The 12,044-nt window shown below is 36.4% G+C and overlaps 1 protein-coding gene across 2 annotated transcripts; it reads right to left on the bottom strand.

Moving 5' to 3' along the window:
* Positions 1–3,820: 3,820 nt before the first annotated feature.
* LOC125681242 (ATP synthase-coupling factor 6, mitochondrial-like) lies at positions 3,821–11,743 on the bottom strand. 2 transcript variants are annotated; one of them, XM_048921248.2, is made up of 4 exons: positions 11,617–11,743; positions 9,236–9,414; positions 7,642–7,772; positions 3,821–4,171 (listed from the first exon to the last, which is right to left on the bottom strand). In XM_048921248.2, exons 2-4 carry the CDS (start codon positions 9,406–9,408, stop codon positions 3,987–3,989), a joined length of 489 nt encoding a protein of 162 aa, XP_048777205.1. In that variant the 5' UTR covers positions 9,409–9,414; positions 11,617–11,743; the 3' UTR covers positions 3,821–3,986. The 2 variants fall into 2 exon arrangements, with proteins under 2 accessions (XP_048777205.1, XP_056011517.1); XM_056155542.1 differs by lacking the exon at positions 11,617–11,743 and adding an exon at positions 9,562–10,325.
* Between the last annotated feature and the right edge of the window lie 301 nt (positions 11,744–12,044).

The following is a 12,044-nucleotide window of genomic DNA, read 5'->3' as shown; positions in this document are numbered from 1 at the left end:
CTGTAGATATTAGCCTGGGTAACTCAGTGGTTATAGCACCTGACTAGTAATGCAGGGGTCCTGGGTTCGATTCCCGGTCCAGCCATAGATTCTCTCTCTCTCCTGTACAAAATTTGATGCCGTAGACCAGCCCATGGAACTGACAGGTAAAAATGCCTGCCAGGAGATAAAGATCCTGGGTTGATGTTTTCAAGTGTGAAGACATCTAAGGAGGGAGGAATGTAGCGGTCATTCGGGTTCAATCGCTGGTGGCCAGATAGCTAAGTTGGTAGAGCACCTGACTAGAGATTCAGGGGCCTGGGTTCGAATCCCGGTCTGGTCCGTTGCATTTTCTCCCTTCCTGTTACATTTGGTGTCATAGACCAGCCTCTAGTGAAAATGTCTGCCAAGGGGTTAAGATCCTGGGTTGATGTCTTCAAGTGTGAAGACATTTAAGGAGGGAGGAATGTAGTGGTCAACCAGGTTCAATCACTGGTGGTCAGGTAGCTCAGTTGGTAGAGTATCCGATTAGATATTCAGGTTCAAATCCTGGTCTGGTCAGTTGCATTTTCTCCCCTCTCTTTAACAGCTCATGCTGTTGTAAACACAACTGCTTGACAATATAAAGTCACTGTTTATCCCAGTCTATATGATGCAAGGGGGTACAAGTTCCATCAGGACACTGTTACTGAATTTTGATGTACTCCCAAATAAATTCAGTGGTCATAGTACACCTGTTATTGTAATACATGTATCAATTCCTGGTCATTTTATACACTTGAACAATGCTTTTGTAAGTTGGAAAGAATGACAATATTTATAATAAGGAAGTTAATAGAAGTGGAAAACTTGTCACCAGTACATGTGCAGTGTGTATTAAAAGCACTACATGTCAAGTGTTCTGGAATATTGAGAAGATTTTTTATTATTAATGCTGCTTCACTACATATATGATTTATACAACTACACTATGGGGCTAGCTACTGGAACCCCCAACTCAGTGGTCCCAATTTTAATGGAGACCTCTATGCTCACTTTTAGTACACACTCAGTTTAGTTATTCAGTACGCTTGACTAGATAAGACAATTTTTTGAAGAAAACAAGATGTGTTTGTGAAACACAAATGCCCCCGATAATGGCCAATTCCGAAGATGGCCAAGGTCACAAGGGCAAATATCTTGGTACCAGTAGAAAGATCTTGTCAAAAGAAATAATCATGTACAATATGAAAGCTCTAATATTTACCATTTAGAAGTTATGACCAATGTAAAAAAGAAATTTAAAGTAGGTCAAATGTCAAAAGGTTCAATACCAACGGAAAGATCTTGTAACAAGGAATACTCATGTGAAATATCAAAGCTCTATCACTTACTGTTCAAAAGTTATTATCATGGTTAAAGTTTTCAAAAAGTAGGTCAAACTCCAAGGTCACAGGGTCAGAAATGTTGGTACCCACGGAAAGGTCTTGTCACAAGGAATACTCATGTGAAATATCAAAGCTCTATCTCTTACTGTTCAAAAGTTATTAGCAAGGTTAAAGTTTTCAACAAGAGGCCCAAGGGCCTAGAATCGCTCTTCTGATAAATTGTACAACCCCACCATTTCTATTCTTAGCCTCTTAGTATTCTAAATCTTTAGTTAAATCCTAAGAATTAAAAAAAGTAGGTCAATGTGACCTACTTTTTGGTTTACACATTTTGAGAACCCAAGAAATATCAACTGACAAAGTTTGATGATTTTAAGCCAATTAGTATCTGAATATTGAAATATAGCTGTCAAATTCCAATCGTAGGTCATGGTGACCTACTTTTTGGTCAGCGAACTCCGAACATGCAAGACCCATCAACTGACAAAGTTTGATGACTGTAGGTCAAATAGTATCTGAAATATATAAATATAGCCGTCAAATTCCAAAAGTAGGTCAAGGTGACCTACTTTTTCGTCAACACCCTTCAAACATGCAAGACGCATCAACTGACAAAGTTTGATGACTGTAGGTCAAATAGTATCTGAAATATATAAATATAGGTGTCCAATTCAGAAAGTAGGTCAAGTTGACCTACTTTTTGGTTGAAACCCTTCGAACATGCAAGACCCATCAACTGACAAAGTTTGATGACTGTAGGTCAAATAGTATTTGAAATATATAAATATAGCCGTCAAATTCCAAAAGTAGGTCAAGGTGACCTACTTTTTGGTCGACACACTCCATTGATTCAAGATGCATCAACTGTCAGAGTTTGATGATTGTAGGTCAATTAGTGACTGAAATATATAAATATAACTGTCAAATGCCAAAAGTAGGTCACAGTGACCTACTTTCTTGTCTAACACTCCGAAGACTCAAGATGCATCAACTGACAAAGTTTGATGATTGTAGGTCAAATAGTGTCTGAAATATAGTAATTTAGCTGTCAAATACCAAAAGTAGGTCACGGTGACCTACTTTTTGGTCGACACAAACCGAAGACTGAAGACGCATCAACTGACAAAGTTTGATGATCCTAGGTTTTACAGTGCCCAAAATATGCATCTAAAATTGAAAATGTGAAATTTGAATATCTGCAAAATTCAAAAAGTAGGTCACTGTGACCTACTTTTTTATAAATATGTTTCAAGGCCTCAAGATGCATCAACTTACAAGATTTGATGATTCTAAACCTCTCGGTATTTGAAATAACAACTTAAAATATATCTATAAATGATAAGCCATAAAATTCAGAAAGTAGGTCACGGTGACCTATTTTTCAGTTGACGCATTTCAAGGTCCCATGATCCACCAACTGACAAGTTTTGATGATCATAGGCTTCAAAGTGTCCAAGATATGCATCAAAATTAATTTTAAAATAAATACCTGCAAAATTCAAAAAGTAGGTCACCGTGACCTACTTTTGAGACAACTTGACACAAGGTCCTAAGATGCATCAACTGTCAAAATTTGATGATCCTAGTCCTTATAATTACTAAAATATCTAAGATTTAAGGAATTTAAATTTTTTTTAAAATTTAGGTCAACTTTGAAGTGACCTTGAGACCACGCCCTTTGCCCCAGGGTAATGCCTTGAACAATTTTTAATCTACAACATATCCTCATCCTTATGTGTAAGTTTGGTGATAATCTGCCCTGTGGTTCTTGAGAAGATTTTTTAGCAACCACTACTTTTGTTTGTATTTTCCTGATTATCTCCCCTTGTTAAAGGGTCACATCCCTCTATTTAGTATGTATGAAAGCCCTTGGGCCAATGATACCCTGTAACAAATTTGAAAAAAATTGGCCAAGGGGTTCTTGAGTTATAGCCCTTTTTCTAAAAAGTTTACGCACACCGCACAAATGGCCATAGCATTAGCTCTTTGAGCCTTTGGCTCAGAAGAGCTAAAAAGTAGGTCAAACTCCAAGGTCAAGGGGTCAAAAATGTTGGTACCCACGGAAAGGTCTTGTCACAAGGAATACTCATGTGAAATATCAAAGCTCTATCACTTACTGTTCAAAAGTTATTAGCAAGGTTAAAGTTTCAGACAGAATTACAAAATGACAGACAGGACAAAAACAATATGCCCCCCGATCTTCAATCTCGGGGGCATAAAAAATTATGCATTATCAATTACCCATAGAACCCAACCCTTGGGCCTAGCTCTGAAGTTCCTGAACCTGGGGTCATGGTGCAAACTTCACAATTTTGGTAGATGTTTTGATCTCATTTAAGAAGTTGAAAAGGTCGTGACAACTGATAAAGTTTAGGCAACTAGTTATGATGTTTGATGAAACGGGATACAGATCACAATAGATCACCAGGTTCACTAAGGTCAACGGAAAAACTGGCAATAGGAAGAAAGAGATGAACTGTTGAAATGTTTTATTCAATATATATTCATGGCCAACATGATTAATGCCAGCAATTTTTTTAAAACTGTACACCAGCTGATTGATGGTAAACCTCAGCACATTCAAAGTCGCACTACACCAGTGTAAAGTATTATTAAAAAGTTTCACAACTACTTTTAACTTCAAGCCTGAATCTTTGATGGTACGTCCATATGAAGATTTCTCTCTGGATCGTATCCAAACAATCGCTGGTTTAGATCAAGGTTCTTGGGGTTATCTGCAGAAAGATCTATCTTATCCTCCGGAAATTCTGGAGTGAAATTATCCATGTCTACATTATCAAGTTCTATCACTTGAACTGTCTTATCTGTAATATAAAATATATGAAGTTACTTTCACTGTCTCACTCAATACATGCATTAAAAATCACTTATTTTTAAGTAGACATTTAAATCTTATGTTGTATTTTTCTTTCCCTACACAGGGAGAAACATAGAGAATACAATGTAAATATACATCAAGTATAAAGTTTAACCCATATTTTAAAATTTCTACTGTATTGAAAAGATTGAGCCCTGGACTATGGTACAGTACGGCCAATGCAGATCCTGTAAATGTAACTATTCTCAACAACAGCACTGGAAACGTAATACACTCATCACAAGCTTATGCTGGGTGTTTTTCTTAAGCCATGAGTTGCAGAAATTTACTGAAGGTAATGTTCTAAGCCATCATTAGCTGCAACATACTTTCTTTTGAATCGTATGAATATTAGGTCCTAGCTTAAAAACTGTGACAGGAGGTATATAGACAAACCAAGGGCTCTATGTGTAAAATATTTCCCCTTTATTTACTAAGTTTAACAACCTGTCATTTTTTCAAACATCAAAAATACTTTGGGAAATTGTTGAGAATCAAAATCCTTGTAATGCACATATCTTCAAGTTGTTAATAGCTTGAAAAATGTTAAAGGAGAACAACCCCAAAACAAGAGGCCCATGGGTCACATTGCTCACCTGAGTCACCTTGGCCCATATCTGAAGACTTTCCATATATATTTGCATGGAAAACCTTAGTCCCTATTATGGCCCAAACTACTCTTTGCAAACTTGAATCTACACTATGTCAGAAAGCTTTCATGTAAATGTCAACTTCTTTGGCCCAATGGTTCTTGAGAAGAAGATTTTTAAAGCTTTTTCCTATATTTGTATGTAAAACTTTGACCCCTCCACTTGTGGCCCCATCCTACCCCCCGGGGGCCATGATTTGAACAAACTTGAGTGCACTATGTCAGAAAGTTTTCATGTAAAAATCAGCTTTTCTGGCTCAGTAGTTCTTGAGAAGAAGATTTTTCCTATATATTTGTATGTAAAACTTTGATCCCCTATTGTGGCCATATCCAACCCCCGGGGCCCATGATTTGAACAAACTTGAATCTGCATTATGTCAGGAAGCTTTCGTGTAAATCTCAGCTTTTCTGGCTTAGTGGTTCTTGAGAAGAAGATTTTTAAAGTTTTTCCCTATATATTTGTGTGTAAAACTTTGATCCACCCCTTGGGGCCCCATCTTATCCCCGGGGGCCATGATTTGAACAAACTTGAATCTGCACTATGTCAGAAAGTTTTCATGTAAAAATCAGCTTTTCTGGCTCAGTGGTTCTTGAGAAGAAGATTTTTAAAGATTTTTCCTATATATTTGTATGTAAAACTTTGATCCCCTATTGTGGCCCCATCCAACCCCCGGGGCCCATGATTTGAACAAACTTGAATCTGCACTATGTCAGAAAGTTTTCATGTAAAAATCAGCTTTTCTGGCTCAGTGGTTCTTGAGAAGAAGATTTTTAAAGATTTTTCCTATATATTTGTATGTAAAACTTTGATCCCCTATTGTGGCCCCATCCAACCCCAGGGACCCATGATTTGAACAAACTTGAATCTACATTATGTCAGGAAGCTTTCATGTAAATCTCAGCTTTTCTGGCTTAGTGGTTCTTGAGAAGAAGATTTTAAAAGTTTTTCCCTATATATTTGTGTGCAAAACTTTTGATCCCCCCTTGGGGCCCCATCCTATCCCCGGGGGCCATGATTTGAACACACTTGAATCTGCAATATGTCAGGAAGCTTTCAGGTAAATTTCAGCTCTTTTGGCCCAGTGGTTCTTGAGAAGAAGATTTTTAAATGACCCCACCCTATTTTTGCATTTTTGTGATTATCTCCCCTTTGAAAGGGACATGGCCCTTCATTTGAACAAACTTGAAAGCCCTTCACCCAAGGATGCTTTTGGCCAAGTTTGGTTGAAATTGGCCCAGTGGTTCTGGAGAAGAAGTCGAAAATGTGAAAAGTTTACGGACAGACAGACAGACGGACGCCGGACAAAATGTGATCAGAATAGCTCACTTGAACCTTCGGTTCAGGTGAGCTAAAAACCATGTACTCAATTTGTAACATTTCCTCCATAGTTACTAAGTTAAAAAATCTAATAATTTTCTGAAAAATTGAAGAAAATCAAAATCCTAGCCACATACACATCTTCAATACCCATACAAACACTCTGTACAATAAGAAGGTCCTCATTGGAAAACTGTGAGTTAGACAGACAAATCATGTACCAGGGCTTGAAGCTAACTTTTTATGTCACCAGTCCAGTCGGACTGATGGGGTATAATTTCAACCAGTCCGCAGAAAATTTTACCAGTCCAACAGAGTTTTCCAGAAATAATTAAACATACATATTTCATTAATGTTATTAAAATGAAATTAAACTCAATATGTCTCAGATAATATTGTAACACTTAAATGTGGGATTTATATTTATGAATCAGATTCGTCTGATATCTACAGATCGAAGCATGCCAAATGTGTGTATAAAATTTCATAAGTATATTTTCCAAAATGATGCTTTAGAAAATTAACCAGTCCCATCGGACTGAATAGAACAAATGTCAGTCAGTCCGCCAGACTTTTAACCAGTCACAGACTGACGGGCATATGTTAATTTCGAGCCCTGTGTACCCTCCATATAATATTAAATTCCAAATGAAGGAGCACAACTCCTGCAAGGGAGGTCGAAATGGATCAGAATTGCAACATGACCTAGAGTGGTCCACAAAGAACCTACCCAGCAAGTTTCAGCTTGATATGTGACAGAGAAATGAATAATGACAAGAGGCCCATGGGCCACATCGCTCACCTGAGTCACCTTACAAAAAAGTTACACTTGAATCAGCACTTTGTCAGGAAGCTTTCATGTAAATGTCAACTTCTTTGGCCCATTGGTTCTTGAGAAAAAGATTTTTAAAGATTTTCCCTATATATTGCTATGTAAAACTTTGATCCCCTATTGTGGCACCATCCTACCCCCAGGGGCCATGATTTGAACAAACTTGAATCTGCACTATGTAAATGTCAGCTCCTTTGGCCCAGTGGTTCTTAAGATTTTTAAATGAACCTACCCTAAATTTGCATTTATGTGAATATCTCCCCTTTGAAAGGGGCATGGCCCTTCATTTGACCAACTTGAAAGCCCTTCACCCAAGAATGCTTTTGGCCAAGTTTGGTTGAAATTGATCCAGTGGTTCTGGAGAAGAAGATGAAAATGTGAAGTTTACAATGGACCAATTTTGATCAGAAAAGTTCACGAGCTAAAACCAAAAAACACGAAAGGACGTACAGACATCGCTGTACATACAACCTGTCAAAAGATGGGTGTATATATAATATATATTATGTGTGAAAAATTCATAAAATAATGATCTACAGTGCATATTTATAATACCTATAATTATAAAGACCCGTGTATAAAAATGGTATATAATCCTTAACTGTGATTGAAGGTTACCTTCAAATTGGATATCAGGTACAATCCTTGCAGTGGCCTCTGTTACGCTGTACATTTTATAAATTCTGTTTAAACTGTCACTGTAGTTCTGTACCACCTCAGGTGAGGCATCTACTAACACCTCTCCTGCCCTAAAACAAGAAGAAACTTGTGAACACACGGTTTACACACTACATGAGGTTGCTTTCTTTGTAATATGACAAATCATACTCTTGTCGTTCTTAAACACGATGAGCTGAAAATTTCATTTTTCCATTTTTATTGTTTACAATGCTTAACTAACATATTTCTAATGGTTAACCAAAATTTGAATACCAGTTTTTGAGTTACAAGTGAGATACAACACAATGCTTTGTTTAGTATGTAACAAGGCTTGTGCATGTTTTTGTTCACATATAGATTGCTAAAATAGAAAATAGCATGTTTAAAACAAAATGAGATGTGCCAAACACTAGAAACTATTCAAATATGTTCAGAATTAACTTGTAAATTTAAAACTATGCTTTAAACAAACTTTTACTGGTATATCTAGCCTATATCAAAGTAGACAAAAACAGGGCACAAGACTTGTTTACATAACAAAGAATTGTGAGCTCTGTATCTCCCATGTACCTCAACAACAGACATTAAAATTTTTGTTGATCATTAGAAATACCTTAGTTAAGCATTCTAAATTATATTAAGAATGGAAAAATAAAATTTTAAAGTTTTCAGCTCAAACTGTGTCCATGCCCCTTTAAGAGAGTTTTTTTTTTTTTTTTTTTTTAATTCAATACAAGTTCCTTATATTCCTATGCAGAGTAAATAATTGTTGTGGTCCCATCTTGCTGCTATGGGTCATAAACAAAATTGAATTCATATAATCACATAAGGATGCTTGTATATCAATTTGGTAAACTGTAGCTCTTAAGGTTCTTTAATACGGAATGTTTAAAGAAATTTCTCATAATGCATTCCAATGTATATCCTTTACACACCCTGTTGTAACTCTGGAGGTCATAAAATGCTTGTATACTTATTTGACAAATCATATCCTTACGATTTCTAGGGACTTTTTAAATTTCCTTCATAAATGAATACTTATGCAAACTTTACACCCTATTGTAGCCTCATCCGTACCCATTGGTCACATTTTAACGTGAATCTACATGTCTACTTCATGAGGATACTTCCAGTTTGTACCCTTGTGGATCTTGAGAACATTTTTTAAAACATTATTCCTATTAAAATTTAGAACCCCACTTGCAGCCCCATCCTTGCCTTAATGTCATAGTTGATAAGTAGTATTCTTGTGGTTCTTGAAAAGACTTGTAAATTTTAATGATCCTAGAACAGGAATTCATGGTTAGAACAAATTTGAATCTTCGTTAAATATCATATACGGAAGCTTTCATCAATATTTTTGGCATCTCTGGTCAAAATGCCTGGGTGGGTTGGGGTGGGGGTATGACCTTTTTTTTTTTAAAAACCCACTAATTCCCATCCCCTTCAAGTTTGGTTGAAACTAGTCCACAGTCAATGAACAAATTTTCACCAAAAAAGCTCAAAATATATGTACTTCAACACCTTTGAATTGCTAACCAGTCAATCTTACTTCAGCTGTTTCTTCTTCTGAGCATATTCCCTGATTTTGGTCACAAAGAGCTGCTGGATGGGGTCAGTGGCTTTTTGTTGTGCTTGATAAGTTGCTCCTGTCAGATGAAGGTTCCTAAGTGCAATGTTCCTCAACTGCTGTGGTCCTGTGATGACCAAATGTCTACCAAACATCTTGATCTGAAAATGTGTAGAATTAAGATATTGTAGGACTGCTTCGAGATTTGTCCATATATCCAGCCGAGTGATTCTCAACCGAGGTTATGTTAGATCTATGAATTCAGAGAAGATTTTGCTCACAGCATGACTTAGAACAGGTATGCTTACTCCTATCAGTATAACCTTAGGAACTCTCTCAACAAGTTGCGACAGAGGAATTACCCACAATATTTGAATTTTGCGACTCCTGTTGTTTGTTCACTGCTAGAAGTAAAACAACAAATTCTTTCACATTTTTCACAAGTGCAGACTACATGTGCATGTCATCGAAAAAAGGAGAATTACGAACTTCTGACGTATGCACTTTTGTTTAATTTGCAGAAATATATACATCTAAAAATCCAAGAAAGAACATCCAGGAATAACAACATTATGGCAGTGCAAATTCCATTATGTCGAAACATCAGTGAGGAAGGAATCATTCTACCCACGTACCTACCTCTACTGTGATGGCTCCAAGCCTTGAATGCTTCAAGGCTCATCTCAATCAATAAGCAGTGATTGGGAAGGCCATGCGCCCTGCGCCATAGTCCCATTCAGGTGAAAATTGGCGCATTAACTTATCTAATCCATGCGCCAACGTGCACATTCATTATCGATTGTAACTTACGTTTTTTTTTTCTTCTCTAGAATGAATCGAGTACGACTTACTTATTTTTTGTACTTTCATCATTTTTAATTCCTATGTATTCTGATACACCGAATCTCATTGGTTGAAGCAATACAAATCAAAATAGATAACCAATAAACTATTTCCTCTTACATCACATCTCATCACGTCTTCTCGTGCTTATACTTTAGCGTTTAAGCTTCGGAAGTCCAAGGACAGATATAGAATCAACAGAAAGTGAAAAAAATACCAAATAATGAAAAAAAAAACCAACGAGAGACCATCTTCAAATACTAATGCTGAGAAAAGCAATGATACTGTTGAGAAGGGGACATTGAAACAAAGTAGAAACATTTTCAAGAGCGGTGTAAAAGATCGTGGTCATGGTTCAGAGTTTCAATTAAAACAATAATGTTCCACTGCACATTTGCTATCTATTGAAAATGGTCATTCAAAATATGTTGATGGCCCATTAAATCTGAAAATGGCCCATTGAAAACTTGAACCATGGGGCCATAGTCCCATAGGCCATTCCAATCACTGAATAAGCCACAAGTTTTGTTTGTTTTTAAACTCACCTGTAAATAGACCTTCACCAATATACTTGTTTTAACATGCGCACACCCAACAGTGGCATAATAGTCATCATTTTGACTGTGGCCACTTACTGGCATCGTCGGATACCCACGGGTGATCTTGTCTCTTACTCATCACCTGTGGGCAAACTCGGCAAAATATCGTCGTAAAATATGTTAATTTGTTGATTATAGACAACCAATCAGAAAGTTGGAACTCTTCAATTTTGAAAATATTTTTATTAGTTTGCTATTTATGCTAAATATCTTGACGCCCGTTAAAATGTGAAAATTTTGTTTTACAACGATTAAAGACAAGTCATACAGGTCACTTACATCAAATACCAGTCAAAAATTATATGGGAGTATCTGCGGAATGCACCAGTGAGTGGATTTAATTGCAATCGGTGTGTTAACTACGGAAAAGTTTTGTCATTGGCGAACATGCATACATAACATAAACTTTGATTCCTTGATTTGCCATCGCGACTCTGTGCAGCAGCCAATCAAATATGACATGCACATATTAATTACTTACGGTGATTTTTCGGCGAGTTTGCCCACGGATGATGAGTAAAAGACGAGATCATCCGTGGGCAGAAGTATCTTGCAATTGAATTCTTCTTTCTGACGCGAAACTTGCTAACCGGTGATTCTGTCTGTCAAAGTAGGGGTCTATATCATACCCCCCAATAAAAAAACACGTGCTTTTATTAGGGGATGATATGGTAAAGACCCCTACTATTATCATTAAAGACAAAATTACCGGTTATGTGGCTTACCAATATCAGGGACCTATATATAGGTCCCTGCCAATATACCATGCATAACTGACTTTAGTTGAATTGTCAGACTTCGTAACTTGGCCTTGGTGAAGACTGAGCTACTATACAGACCATTTGACTTCTGTGCATGAGCTTGGTCAGATATAACAATTATACATAAGGCTGATATATAATAGAACGATACGATAAATACCTATTTCAACTTTCCAATCGAAAATCACCTTGTGGACAGCCTAGGTTAAACTTTTCGCAAATGTATTTCACAAAACGAAATTATTTCACATTTCGATCCCGATAAGATCGAACCACAACCACACTAGTCTGGTTTAAATATTTTCTCTAATTCCAATCCCCTCCCCTGCAAACAAATTTATCAGATTCCCCCGTTTCATGGCTTCCTATACTTTATAGTATATCTATCTTGTATATTAAACAAGATATACATGTATCTTATTAAAAATATAGAAGATATTATTTAAATTTATTTTTATAAGATATCTTATAAATCATATATCTTACATGTTTTATAAGATATATCGTACACTTTATAAGATAATCAAATATATTTTATAATATCTCATAAATGATTTTTATAAGATATATAATAATAATAATAATGTC

Source organism: Ostrea edulis, chromosome 2 (genome assembly GCF_947568905.1).
Source record: "Ostrea edulis chromosome 2, xbOstEdul1.1, whole genome shotgun sequence".
Lineage (NCBI taxonomy): Eukaryota > Metazoa > Mollusca > Bivalvia > Ostreida > Ostreidae > Ostrea > Ostrea edulis.
The sequence above is the reverse complement of the archived record's forward strand: the minus strand, read 5'-3'. Positions and strand labels throughout refer to the sequence as shown.

Bases quoted from the DNA above. Each gene is read 5' to 3' on its own strand.
- LOC125681242 (XM_048921248.2), bottom strand. From the start codon at position 9,408: ATGTTTGGTAGACATTTGGTCATCACAGGACCACAGCAGTTGAGGAAC. The intron at 7,773-9,235 runs GTAAGATTGACT...TTCTTGTTTTAG, and splicing joins CAGAAGAAGAAACAGCTGAA to GGCAGGAGAGGTGTTAGTAG. The intron at 4,172-7,641 runs GTAACCTTCAAT...TTTATATTACAG, and splicing joins ACCTGATATCCAATTTGAAG to ATAAGACAGTTCAAGTGATA.